Here is a 14,265-nt window from a genome sequence, read left to right as displayed (position 1 = left end):
TACCTTTGATTCACGGTTACGTTTAACTCATTTTAATGTGCTCTACACTCTATTGAATATGAATCAACGTTAATGGGGCAAAGCATTGACCTTAACCATGCCTCCTGGCCATGGACGATTATTGAATAATCAACTCATTCAAGTTCGATGGACTAATCAGTCTAGCAGGGAAAAGTCATTATAATGTTTCTGATTTTTGAAAGCTATTTTCATGTTTAATGCTAAAATGTTAACCGCAATGACTTGAAACACATGAACATTGAGTTGAGACCAAGCCCTCATTTATTTGAATATAGAGAGCCTCAGCATTTTGAAAATTAAAAGCCACCAACCATTATGCCACTGTATGCAACTTCTGAACATTTTGAAAGAATCCTCTGAAAATAAATGTTGCCGTTGACAGTATTGTCGTTTTTTGCAGGAGTGTATATGGTCAATAGGGAGGAAAGGTTTTAGCCTGGTACCAGATCAGTTTGTGCTGCCTTGCCAACTAGACAAGACAGTACACATAGATCTGGGACCAGGTTAGAGAGGCTGCGCTCAGAACGATGAGTCTTTCTCTGAATAACTTCTGACATCACTCTCTCTCTCTGTTTCTGTCTCTCTGTTTATCTTTTTCTCTCTCTTTTTCTCTCTGTTTCTGTCTCTCTGTTTCTCTCTCTGTATCTCTTTTTCTCTCTCTTTTTCTCTCTGTTTCTGTCTCTCTGTTTATCTTTTTCTCTCTCTTTTTCTCTCTGTTTCTGTCTCTCTGTTTCTCTCTCTGTATCTCTTTTTCTCTCTCTTTTTCTCTCTGTTTCTGTCTCCCTGTTTCTCTATCTGTTTCTCTCTCTGTATCTCTTTTTCTCTCTCTTTTTCTCTCTGTTTCTGTCTCTCTGTTTCTCTCTCTGTATCTCTTTTTCTCTCTCTTTTTCTCTCTGTTTCTGTCCCCCTGTTTCTCTCTGTTTCTCTCTCTGTATCTCTTTTTCTCTCTCTTTTTCTCTCTGTTTCTCTCTCTTTCTCTCTCTGTATCTCTGTTTCTCTCTCTCTTTCTCTCTGTTTGTCTCTCTGTTTCTCTCTCTGTATCTCTGTTTCTCTCTCACTTTCTCTCTGTTTCTGTCTCTCTGTTTGTCTCTCTCTGTTTCTCTCTCTGTATCTCTGTTTCTCTCTCACTTTCTCTCTGTTTCTGTCTCTCTGTTTCTCTCTCTCTTTCTCTCTGTTTGTCTCTCTATGTTTCTCTTTCTGTTTCTCTCTGTATCTCTGTTTATCTCTCGGTTTGTCTCTCTCTGTTTCTCTCTCTGTTTCTCTCTCTGTATCTCTGTTTCTCTCTCTCTTTCTCTCTGTTTCTGTATCTCTGTTTCTCTCTCTCTTTCTCTCTGTTTGTCTCTCTATGTTTCTCTTTCTGTTTCTCTCTGTATCTCTGTTTATCTCTCGGTTTGTCTCTCTCTGTTTGTCTCTCTATGTTTCTCTCTCTGTATCTCTGTTTCTCTCTCTCTTTCTCTCTGTTTCTGTCTCTGTTTCTCTCTCTTTCTCTCTGTTTGTCTCTCTATGTTTCTCTCTCTGTATCTCTGTTTCTCTCTCTCTTTCTCTATGTTTCTGTCTCTCTCTGTTTCTCTTTTTGTTTCTCTCTGTATCTCTGTTTCTCTCTGCCTCTCTCCTCCCCCCCTCTCTCTCCCCTCCCTCTCTCTCTCTCTCTCCAGGCTACCGGCAGAACGGCAGGGACCTCCATAGTTCCACGTTGTCTGTCCCCGAGCAGGCGATGTCATCCAACCACTGCTCGCGGTCGGCAGACATGAACCGGGCGCGGTCGCGGTCTCCCAGCGTCCCCCCTCCACAGAGGTAACTCCCCCATCTCACTTGTCCCCCGTCCAACCCAGCATCCCAAGTTGTATCCCTTCCTCAAAAACAGTTTGTGCCAAACTGCACCATAATGGGAACTGAGAACCCCAACTGATATCAGAGGTTGTCCTTTAAGCGGTATATCTGTGATAGTTGTCTTGGTAGTAGAACGTTTAACCCATATAACCTGGGATCTCATTCACACTGACAGTGATTGCATTAAGGTGAGTAGGTGCATCCCCGAGCCACTAGGGGACACTGTGGGGAGTTTGTACTGTGACTGTACAGTACTAGGGGGGTGATCCAGTGATTCTGTTGTGTACAGCAGAAGTCTGGATCCCGGCTATGACATTGACCCCGCCTCGTCTCAGTACAGCTCCTCCAGTAGAGTGGACCGGCGCAGTGTGTCCGATGACCACCACTCACCTGACAGGTAGATACCCCTGTCTCACACAGCTTGACACAGCCTAACACAGCCCTACACAACCTCATACAGCCTCACACAGCAGCTCCTGCAGACAACACAATCAACTGGGACTGACATCGTTCCAACCCGGGTTGTCTGCCAGCCACAAGACTGTGTAACTGTTAGACCTCTGAGCTAAAGCCTAGGCATTAGCTCGGGAGGTAACCCAAATGTTCAGGTCTCAGGCACAGTTACTAATCACATGAGCGCGGTTTCACTGAACTGCCTCCGTTACACAACCTTACACCTGTTTAATCTGCCTGATGCTTTCACACCTAGAACTGCTATACAGATATCTCACCTAGTGCTCACAAGTCAACCTGTCTCTTTCCCCAACCTGTCCCCTTTCCAAGAACTCAAATCTCCTCTCTGATGTCCTGCACTAGGTGGATCTTTAACTAACCTCTTCTCTTCTTTGTGTTGAAATCTTGTTGCCTTATTAATACTGAGAGGGGATCATTAACACCGGTGCTCAGTATACTACTTTTGAACATGGCTCATAGGTTCAAGTTTCAAGTTTTATTAGTCGTAACGGGATACGCATGGTATACACCGTCCAACGAAATACTTAGGTTCATTCTCGACATCAAAACAACAATAAGAAATAAGAAAAGATAAGAATAGGGCTCTGGTCAAAAGTAGTACACTATGTAGGGAATAAGGTGCCATTTGGGACGCACACCATATAACTACATTTAAAACAAAGGCCAATTTACTGGAGGTTATAGTAGATCATTATATATGGATAGATTATAGTCACCATATGACTAGAATGTTGATACATGTCAATATACTGTAGATAGATTACAGTGACCATAGAACCAAACACATACCAATCACCCTTTAATGAGTGTAGTTATAGAGATTAATAGCAGCTGTTAATCTGTGAGAGGGAACTAAACTACATTATAAACTGGGTGGTTCGAGTCCTGAATGCTGAATTGGCTGACAGCTGTGGTATATCAGACCGTATACCACAGGTATGACAAAACATGTATTTTTACTGCTCTAATTACATCGGTAACCAGTTTATAATAGCAATAAGGCACCTCTGGGTTTGTGATATATGGCCAATATACCACGGCTAAGGGCTGTGTCCCGGCACGTTGCGTAGTGCATAAGAACAGCCCTAAGCCGTGGTATATTGGCCATATACCCCCCCCCCCCCCCGGGCCTTATTGCTTAAATATAACACCACTGTCTCTCCTACTGTTCCTCTGCGCTGGAACCTTTTCTGCATCCCAAATGGCATCCTTTTCACTGTAGAGTGCACTACTTTTCACCAGAGCCCTATGAGCCCTGGTCAAAAGTAGTGTAATATAGGGAATAGGGTGCCATTTGTGACACATCCTGTGTTTGTCTGGGGCCATGTGGTGTTGTGATGTTCCTTCCTCCACCACACCTGAGACTATAGAAATAGAATCTCTAGAATGGACAACCCCACTCAAGTCATTACCCATCAGTGTACTGTCAAATTGCTGTGGTCTGAGGGGCCTTTCCCATTCTAGTGATACTATTTGTCCCGCTATAACACCAACACCAGCTCAGTGTCTCAGACATACAGCTCAGCCTTGGCACAGTTCTCTTCTCCTTACTTACTTACCCCCTCCCATCATCCAATTAAGTTTATTTGATATTTCTAAGGCGAGGATGGCTGAGGCAGCCTAAATCAGGGCCAGACACAGGAAATGCACTTATCTAGATTGTGTGTGACAGACAGTTGCTCACTAAGACTGTATTTCAGCTTCCCCTTAATCAACTACTGCTGTTATTTATTGAAAACAGTTGAAAATTAGGAAACAGGAAATGAGTCATGGTGTGCATACCAAATGTCACCCTATTCCCTATAAAGTGCACTACTTTATAGTCCTAAGGGAATAGGGTGCCATTTGGGATGCCCACATAGAGAATTTGGAAATGACCCAGTCTACCTCTAAATAATAATAATTCTTTATTATTATTATTTCATTCTTTTGGGGAATTTACATTTTTAAGAAGTTGTTTTATATTGCCTATGTGTTATTTTGTTTTGAAATACAACATCATATTTATGTACTTTTGCTTGTTTTTCATTTTATTTTGTAAAGTTATTAACTAATGCAGAAATAGATGTACAGACATTTGGAGAGTTAGGGGGCTAGTTCTGAATTGGATTGTGAATCCCATACAGTACCTCCAACAACATTCAGTATCTTACAAGGTTTGGTTTGAATCCACTGGGACTGATGTTGGTTTGCAGCAGCATGTGTGTTACAGTACAGAACAGTAAGTTAGGAGCGCCTCATCATGCATCTCAATGGGTTTTCTAACCTGAGGAAGGACTGCACCAATATCCTCTCCTCTTCCATGGCTGTACCCCTCCCTTCTCTCCTCCAACACTGAACCGTCCCCCTCTCTCTCTTTCTCTCTCTCCCTGTGTCTCTCTCTCTCTTTCTCTCTCTCCCTGTGTCTCTCTCTCTTTTTCTCTCTCACTGTGTCTCTCTCTCGCAATCTCTCTCTCCCTGTGTCTCTCTCTCGCCCTGTGTCTCTCTCGCTATCTCTCTCGTTCTCTCTCTCTCTCCCTGTGTCTCTCTCTCGCTATATCTCTCTCTCCCTGTGTCTCTCTCTCGCCCTGTGTCTCTCTCGCTATCTCTCTCGTTCTCTCTCTCACCCTGTGTCTCTCTCTCGCTATATCTCTCTCTCCCTGTGTCTCTCTCTCGCCCCGTGTGTCTCTCGCTCTCTTTCTCCCTCTTCTCCCTCCCCATTCAGCCCCATCCAACCATGTCTCTGTTCTCTCCCTTCATGTCCCGCAGCCATTTTCTCACCCTACCTCGATCCAGACGCTGTCAACCTAGTGATGATCATCAGAAGGAACCCAGGTAGAATCTTACCTGACAGTGCATGTTCCTCCCTCCATCACACCCTCCACTCCGCCCCCTGTCTGTCTGTAGGAAGCTGCTGGCCTTTCAAGCTTCAAGCCTGTGTTGGCTTAATGCGCCATTGACATTAAACCATGATCATCACAAACCTATCCACTTCACATCCCAAGACAATGCCATTGATATTAAACCATGATCATCACAAACCTATCCACTTCACATCCCAAGACAATGCCATTGACGACACAACGTGTGGTGTGGTGTGGTGTGGTGTGGTGTGGGCAGCCAGGTATATATTTCTCCCTTCCCGGACAAATATACTGTATATGCATCAGTGTAGTGTGTGGCCTTTTGTAGTCCGTAGAATTAAACAGGTGAGCCACTCTAAGGCCCATAGACTCTTAGAAAAAAAGGTGCTATCTAGAACCTAAAAGAGTTCTTTGGCTGTCCCCATAGGAGAACCCTTTGAAGAACCCTTTTTGGTTCCAGGTAGAACCCTTTTGGTTCCAGGTAGAACCCTTTTGCTTCCAGGTAGAACCCTTCATAAACACATATACATATCCTCTCTCCACATACTTTTCATACATTTGCCACAGTTTCATCATTGATTACGTATCTTTATTGGTAGACAAATACATAGCCCGCTATTTATTATCTTTGATTGTACCTTGAGATATACCTCAAAGAAACTAGCCTGTCAATACTGTGAAATGGATGTGTCCTGTAGTTTTTTTCTGTTTGTGAAGAGTTGTCCAGCAGAGGTAGTTCCCCCTGCCCAGTGCCCATCCTGTGTTGTACCAGTGTATATGACAGTATATGAATCCTATATATCTGATATACACTCCTTATGGTGGCTACCCATCCACAGCGGTCAAGCTGGATGTTGTGTTTGGATCAAACCACAAGAGAATAGTAGAGGTACAGAGAGTTGGTGCGCCCCCATCAACTGTCCCCTTAACAGTCTACAGAGTTGGTGCGCCCCCATCAACTGTCCCCTTAACAGTCTACAGAGTTGGTGCGCCCCCATCAACTGTCCCCTTAACAGTCTACAGAGAGTTGGTGCGCCCCCATCAACTGTCCCCTTAACAGTCTACAGAGAGTTGGTGCGCCCCCATCAACTGTCCCCTTAACAGTCTACAGAGAGTTGGTGCGCCCCCATCAACTGTCCCCTTAACAGTCTACAGAGAGTTGGTGCGCCCCCATCAACTGTCCCCTTTACAGTCTACAGAGAGTTGGTGCGCCCCCATCAACTGTCCCCTTAACAGTCTACAGAGAGTTGGTGCGCCACCATCAACTGTCCCCTTTACAGTCTACAGAGAGTTGGTGCGCCCCCATCAACTGTCCCCTTAACAGTCTACAGAGAGTTGGTGCGCCCCCATCAACTGTCCCCTTAACAGTCTACAGAGAGTTGGTGTGCCCCCATCAACTGTCCCCTTAACAGTCTACATAGAGTTGGTGCGCCCCCATCAACTGTCCCCTTAACAGTCTACAGAGAGTTGGTGCGCCCCCATCAACTGTCCCCTTTACAGTCTACAGAGAGTTGGTGCGCCCCCATCAACTGTCCCCTTTACAGTCTACAGAGAGTTGGTGCGCCCCCATCAACTGTCCCCTTTACAGTCTACAGAGAGTTGGTGCGCCCCCAACAACTGTCCCCATAACAGTCTACAGAGAGTTGGTGCGCCCCCATCAACTGTCCCCTTAACAGTCTACATAGAGTTGGTGCGCCCCCATCAACTGTCCCCTTAACAGTCTACAGAGAGTTGGTGCGCCCCCATCAACTGTCCCCTTTACAGTCTACATAGAGTTGGTGCGCCCCCATCAACTGTCCCCTTAACAGTCTACATAGAGTTGGTGCGCCCCCATCAACTGTCCCCTTAACAGTCTACAGAGAGTTGGTGCGCCCCCATCAACTGTCCCCTTAACAGTCTACAGAGAGTTGGTGCGCCCCCATCAACTGTCCCCATAACAGTCTACAGAGAGTTGGTGCGCCCCCATCAACTGTCCCCTTAACAGTCTACAGAGAGTTGGTGCGCCCCCATCAACTGACCCCTTTACAGTCTACAGAGAGTTGGTGCACCCCCATCATCTTCCCCAACTGTCCCCAGGGTCATGTGAAAACCAGGTTCTGTCCCCAGGGTCATGTGAAAACCAGGTTCTGTCCACAGGTTCATGACCTATCTCTCTCTGTCCCACCTGACCAACCTGGTATTAAGGCATTCTTAAAACACACACTGACTCCCACTGACCGCTCTCTTTTCGCCAGCCGCAACCACCGCATATCCAACATCAGTCGAGAAGAGGCTGTCAGGTTACTGCGCTCCACTAGGATGTCCCGAGCCCACTCAGAGGGCGCGTACTCCTCCTCTGCTTCCGTCGACTGTGACTACAAGAGGTATTCACATTACAGTGTCTCTACGTATATTTCCACAGTCAGCCATTTTGTGGGTCTTTTTCTCTGTAGTCGTCTGTATGACATTAAAACATGTTTTATGTGATTGTAAAAGGTGATGAACCCCAGTGATATCCTGGGTGATATCTGGTTCTGGAGCATGTCATCACAGCTCTGCTCAAGTTGTGTACTAGACCCATAAACCACACAACTGCCTCCAATTACTGTGTAATATTGAGGCTGCTGCGAGCTCTCGTGTCTCGACATCGGTTGTGACACATGTATCGTACTCTGTTGCTGTTTTGTTGTCATGCCTACTAGTCTACCATCAGTGGTAAGATGACAAGTTGTGTTTGTGATCAGTGGTGTCCTGTTTGTATCTGGGTAAATAAAGGCTGGCTCATCATTGGTAGCTCTGATGCTCAGCTCTGCAGGTAATACTGTATAAGGGCTGCATTGAACAAAAGGACACATGGCCTTTTGATGCTGCTGGTGGTAATGGGATGTTTACCTTTCCTTTATTAATGCATGGTTGTCTCTCTAACATTACCTCCGCTATCTTGGATGGCCTGGATTATTATTAACAGTGGTTACCTGTATGTCTGCAGTTTGATTTGTTCTGGCCCTCTCTGTCTGTCTTCAAACCATGTCGTTTTCATTCTGATGAAGGCCAATATGGCCGACAGGTCAATACCACATGAGTGAAGGATATTTTTATCATCTGAAGAAGGAGAACTGTGCCTGGCCATTTCTCCATGCTGACTCGCAGAGGGTCTGTCTGTTTCTCTATGCTAAGAGTGCTAAGTATGGGAAGCTCAGCATTGCCCCATGCCCAGGCTGTGCCAGCCCTATGATGGCCTAGGTTCAGGCTCAGGTACCCCCCAGGTGCGTGTGCCAGGCCCGATGTTGTGATGTGCCAGTTCAGCGGGCTGGGCCAAGCTGGCCACTCCCAAATGACGCCCTAGTCCTTATATAGTGCACTACTTTTGACCAGAGTCCTATGGGCCCTGGCAAAATGTAGTGCACTAAATAGGGAATTGGGTGTCATTTGGAACGCAACGTCACACTCTCAGCACCCCCTGGAGAAATGCTGCAAATAGCTCCTCCTGGGCTCCCGTCGCTGCCATCTGGCTGTCAGTCAAAAACCACACATCGTGCATTGTCTCTCCAGGAGAAAAAAACGATGAGTCGTCAGAACTGAGCCAGCACAACTGACTTTATTAAAGTGTCACAAAGTTTCCCTGAGCGAGGCCGCGGACCAGATAGCTTCAATCTCTCTGTAGATTGGCAGGGAGATGAATGGTTCTCACATCCCATGGCAGTCACACAGTCACAGAGGAGAGGAGAATATATGTCCCTTCCACTCCCATTCCAACTGTGTGCCTTCTCTTTCTGCTATAGCCAGAACGATTAGGAGAGAAACAGAGGGAGAGGGAGAGAGAGAAGGGAGACAGAGAGACCGAGAGGGAGAGTCGGAGAGAAAGAGACAGAGATGGAGAATCAGAGAGCGAGGGGAGACAGAGAGGGAAAGACAGAGACGGAGAGGGAGAGACGGAGAGGGAGGGAGAGACGGAGAGGGAGGGAGAGACGGAGAGGGAGGGAGAGACAGAGAGGGAGAGACGGAGAGGGAGGGAGAGACGGAGAGGGAGGGAGAGAGGGAGGGAGAGACGGAGAGGGAGGGAGAGAGGGAGGGAGAGGCGGAGAGGGAGGGAGAGATGGAGAGGGAGGGAGAGACAGAGAGAGGGAGAGAGAGAGAGAGAGAGGGAGAGTCAGAGAGAGAGAGAGGGAGAGTCAGAGGAGAGAGAGACAGACAGGGAGAGTCAGAGAGAGAGAGAGAGTGGAGTGGCTCAGAGCCCCGGGTGAGTCGCTGTGACCCGTGCGGCCCCTGGGAACAGGTCCCTGCCAGCACAGTAGATCTAGACAATGACCTTGGATAGACGCCATGCTTCTCACACTGTTGGCTGTTGAACTAGACTAAAGTATTTGACTGTGTCCCAAATGGCATCCTATTCCCTTTATAGTGGACTAATTTTGTCCAGGGTTGAGATGGCAAGTCTATATTGAGGGGACCTCATATTGTAGCTACTTCAGTAGATGTATAGTTTTAGCAGGAGGAATGCAGTGGTAGACAAGGTAATAACAGTGTACATGTTCCATAGACACATAGATGTTACAGTAGCACCGGTGCTGTAGTCGATCTAACTAGAGTTTTAATGTTTCTACTGTGCAACAAAGGTGTGCAAAGTATTATCAGAGTATATACTAACCACACCAGACTTGGGCTGTTTGAGTTAGTATTTTGACCGGGTTGAAATCCCAAGGGAATATCCTGAACGGTAGAGAGAGAGAGAGAGAGAGAGAGAGAGAGAGAGCTATGGTGAACTACAGTATCCATCCCAACAGACCTCTAGTAAGTAACAAGTCGTTAGATTGTGACATCTCCTTTACTGTTCAAACCATCAGTCCCTGGACATAACGACCTGAGGATGGGAGACCACGAATGATGATGACCATCGTTAAAGTCTCAGGCAACGTAAGGTCGTTCACTGGCTGATGAAGTGGCTGTGTTGCAATTGGCTGGTCTACAACTGGAGTGACCGCTGTGTTGCGATTGGCTGGTGTAGAACAGGAAGCAGGAAGCATAGCCTCTGCTGGACAGCTTTTCACTCTAACATTTCACTATTTTACTGTGCTGCCACTGTGTCCTCAGTGTTTGGTGTTTGTTTTTGGCTTTGCAAATGCTGCTCATGTCAGATGATAATCAACATCTGGTCAAAAGAAGGTATTTTTCTTCATGATCATTTGCAATGACAATGATATGTCTAACTGCTGTGACCTGATTTTCAGATATACACATGGTATTGAAAGTTAATGACACTTACTGCCTATGAAGATGCTTATGGAACAACACGATACAAAACACAGAATATTCATGTTTTTTATTGTACATAATGATACTGTGTCGATTTTCTTGTGTACACGGTATATGTATGTGAAATGCATTTTATTCCATTTTATTTCCAAACTACTCAAATATAATTTATTTTTCCAACTAGATTTCAGTTACATTTTACAATGGCAGGGCGGAGACAGCTTTCGGCATGTACCTTGCAGGAGTATAGTAAGCTAGTGGGCTGAATGGAAACCAACAAACACATGCTAATCCACTATTCTCTCACATCTCACCCAGTGTCTTTCACTCACAGACAGATTCCAAAGGGCCTCCCACCCACTCACTCAGTCACCTACCACAGATGAGGGACACATTATCCCCTGCCTGTCCCTGTCCCTCCCTGTCACACCTGCTATGACCTGTTCCTACTCTACTGTAGGTTCCAGCAGGGCCCTATGGGGCCCAGCCCAGGGGCCCAGTCCATGCATCACTCTGCTGTATCATGTCACCTGATCATCAGCAGCAGCTTCCTTCCCTTCTGTCAATAACGTGTTGCAGGAACCTTGGAGCCGTTGATAGGCATGTGTATCACAGCAGGTCCAGGTCAGCTGACCAGCGTCCCGCGCTAGAGCGCACCACCACCTCCCGCTCGCGGTCCACGGAGCGGCCCGACTCCGCCCTCATGAGGTCCATGCCGTCTTTACCCTCCGGACGCTCCGCCCCTCCCTCACCTGCCTTAACGAGGTGACCAGACAGACACATCTACAGGAGGCTGGTGTCACTTGAAATCAGACGATGGGCTCATTGGAACAGCTGGAATGGAATTCATGGATTGGAATCAAACACATGGGTTTGATGTGTTTCATACTTTTCCATTTCTGCCATTGCAGCCGTTACAATGCGCCCATCCTTCGATTTCTCCTCCCACCAGCCTCCACTGCATAGCTACTGCCCCACCAATCCAAAGAGTAACCAACAACCAGCACCCACCCCTCTCTCTGCCTGTCTCACTGCAACCAACCACCAACCCCCCACCACCCACCCAGCATCCAATCAGCATCCAATCAGCATCCAGCCAGCTTACCACTTTATCATTTACTCCGCCCCCCCTCCTAAAGCAACGAATGGTGCTGCATTTTCTTCCCCATCCCAGACTGGTAGTAGACTAGATACTAACTCTTTTTGTTTTTGGAACACACTACTTATACACTACTTTGACTGAGTATAGTAGTGCTGGATCACCATTGTGATTTTCTTTCTTTACTAACATTACCTGTTATTATCCTGTAATTACATTTTTTATTCCAGTTTTTTTTTTTTTTCAAATCTTTTGTAGACCGTCAGATCGCATGGTCGCATTGGTCCACATTGGTCCACATTGGTCCACATTGAACAAACGCCCATGAGTGCTGTCCTCCCTCTTTCCTTGCAGCAATGATGGGTCGAGTGAAACATGCGATTCATCACCTTTGTTGCAAAACTGATGCTACATTATCTCTAGCATGTCATGTGCCAAATGTCATTGTTTTGATGTGTTTTAGAGTTCACCAGCTGGTAGGTGCTGACATGAATTAGAATGAAACTTTGGACTACACCAGATATGTAGAATTTATTCAATCAGTCAGCAACCCACCAATTACAAATGAGCTTGATCATCTGTTATGTGCTTTTAATTAGAGTAAGACACCAGTACTCCTCAATATTAGCCATTTTTAGGCAATAACTATTTGTCACTAATGTTTAGCAAATTAAGTAATAATTCAAGCTACAGTATTAAATTGATGCTTCTGCATAGCCTGCCTTCAACACATATTGTCAGCAGACACAATTGCTCAACTGGCAGATGGTGTAAAAACATAGTACAAGTCTTATGGGACAAAGAATATCTGTTGAGAATACGTTCAATATGATAGATTGAAAAAAATACACTACAGAAAATAAAAGGTAGTTAGTTATTAACTTGATCAGGTAATTGATCAGGTAATTGATCAGATTATTGATCAGATTATTGATCAGGTAATTTATCAGGTAATTGATCAGATTATTGATCAGGTAATTGATCAGGTAATTGATCAGGTAATTGATCAGATAATTGATCAGGTAATTGATCAGATAATTGATCAGGTAATTGATCAGGTAATTGATCAGGTAATTGATCAGGTAATTGATCAGTTAATTGATCAGGTAATTGATCAGGTGATTGACCAGGTAAATGATCTGTTATGTGTCCTGTTTTCACCGATCCAACAACATGGCAGCATCCCTGGTTGAGCATGGACATGATTGTACACAACATGTCCAGTATATATGTGAACTGACATATATATGTGTTTGATACAATTTTTTTCCCATGTTTGGTTCATTACCAACCCCAGTAGACAGTAGTAGTTTGTTTGTTTGATGTGTTGATGTTTCTACAACCAGCCTGAAACCATCCTCTCCTCTTACATAACAAAGCAAAGCACGCTGGGAAATGTAGTCCTTCTGCTTGTCCGGGCCTTCCAACCAATCACAGGTCAGCTCTGTGCCTGACCTCTGATCTTTGACTCACCCAGGCTGTACTATTTTGTGCCCCCCGTAGGGCGAACCCCCGCAGCGGATCGGCCCAAACCAGCCCTACCAGTACCCCCATGTCCGACAGGAGAGGAGGTCGGCAACTACCACAGCTTCCACCCACAGGGACCAAGGGCAGAAGTAAGTTCTCAGCGTATTTTCCATACCCAGCTGGGCCACTCTGGTTGCTTTGGTTTGGTGACACCTCAAGGCTGTTCTCCATTGGTCACTATGGTCACTTACTTAGGAACAGGTTTGACTTTGATTGAAGCATCTCTTTGACAGAAGCAGTTGTTTCTTGTTATTTGCTGGTCTTTATCTGGGTATGGCAGCTTGAGATATTGCTTATTTTGTGCCATAAACCTCTGAGTGGGAAAAGGCTCATAGCAAGTTTAACAGATACTGCTGTCTGTTGGTTCTCTCTGGTCAGTTGCTCATGAACGACAGAGCTTGGCTCAGAATTCCTTGACTCTACCAACATTGTTAAGCTGTGTCTTGTGTTTTAGTGAGTTTGTTGTGTGTTCTTATGGTCTCAGTACTCTAAATGTTATCAGCGTTAACCAGGGTGTCCTGTGGAAGGTTTACAACATGTATTGTATCCTTGGTCAGCGATATTGGTACATTTGATGTTTTTTATTTTAATATATCTACTCGGTTCCTTTTTGCCATTCCTTCCTCAGAAGATGGAGAAGAAGGAACAGAGCCTTGTGAAGGTCTGTAACATAGAGTGTAGGTTTGGTCTTTCACAGGAGGTGGGAGTTAGAGAACTCCCCTGTAAAAGACTGAATCTGTCTGCAACGGAAAATGAGAATCTGTGTTCTTATTGGACGAGTTCAGAGAGAACCTCCCTGTTTCACTACGTTTCAAAAGGTTTCCTCCCTACTGAACAGCCCTAATTACAGTGGTCCACAGCACCCCCTGCCTGTCTCTCACTCCCTGTCTGTGTGACCAAGCAGTCCTGTGTCCTAGCTTAGCTTCCTAGTCTTCTTCTGGCTCCTACACTGGGTCAGTGTTGTCATCTAGCATCGTAGCTTCCATGTTCCTCAGTTGTCATGAGGTCTACTGTCGTTTTGTGTTCTATGTTGAACAGTCCTCAGTTTGGTGTTATGACTTCAGAGTGCTCAGGTGAGACGTGTCGCTGGGGTTGTGGTGTGGATACGGTCCAGTAGACTATTAGTGTTTTAAACATGTGTGATTCCATAACCAGTGTTAGTAGTAGTAAAGCCATTTATCCAGAAACAAAGGAATACATGATTCACTTTTTATTGAGTCTGGGAAGGCTATAACTCTC

General features: G+C 45.6%; 1 protein-coding gene across 36 annotated transcripts in view; it reads left to right on the top strand.

Annotated features, from left to right (window-relative positions):
• rims2a (regulating synaptic membrane exocytosis 2a) overlaps window positions 1-14,265 on the top strand; it is a 226,296-nt gene that overhangs the window by 153,448 nt on the left and 58,583 nt on the right. For 24 of the 36 annotated variants that reach the window (XR_003872233.1, XM_029736320.1, XM_029736299.1 and 21 more), the window contains 6 exons: window positions 1,677-1,815; window positions 2,141-2,248; window positions 5,074-5,139; window positions 7,403-7,531; window positions 10,980-11,165; window positions 13,003-13,115. Coding sequence is in view for 35 of the 36 variants with exons in the window: in XM_029736320.1 (XP_029592180.1) it covers window positions 1,677-1,815; window positions 2,141-2,248; window positions 5,074-5,139; window positions 7,403-7,531; window positions 10,980-11,165; window positions 13,003-13,115 (741 nt within the window). In the remaining variant the exon portion in view is untranslated. The remainder of the gene's footprint in view (window positions 1-1,676; window positions 1,816-2,140; window positions 2,249-5,073; window positions 5,140-7,402; window positions 7,532-10,979; window positions 11,166-13,002; window positions 13,116-14,265) is intronic. The other 12 variants (XM_029736295.1, XM_029736324.1, XM_029736314.1 and 9 more) reach the window with 10 other exon arrangements.

This window comes from Salmo trutta, chromosome 37, assembly GCF_901001165.1.
Source record: "Salmo trutta chromosome 37, fSalTru1.1, whole genome shotgun sequence".
NCBI classification, from domain to species: domain Eukaryota; kingdom Metazoa; phylum Chordata; class Actinopteri; order Salmoniformes; family Salmonidae; genus Salmo; species Salmo trutta.
The sequence above is the reverse complement of the archived record's forward strand: the minus strand, read 5'-3'. Positions and strand labels throughout refer to the sequence as shown.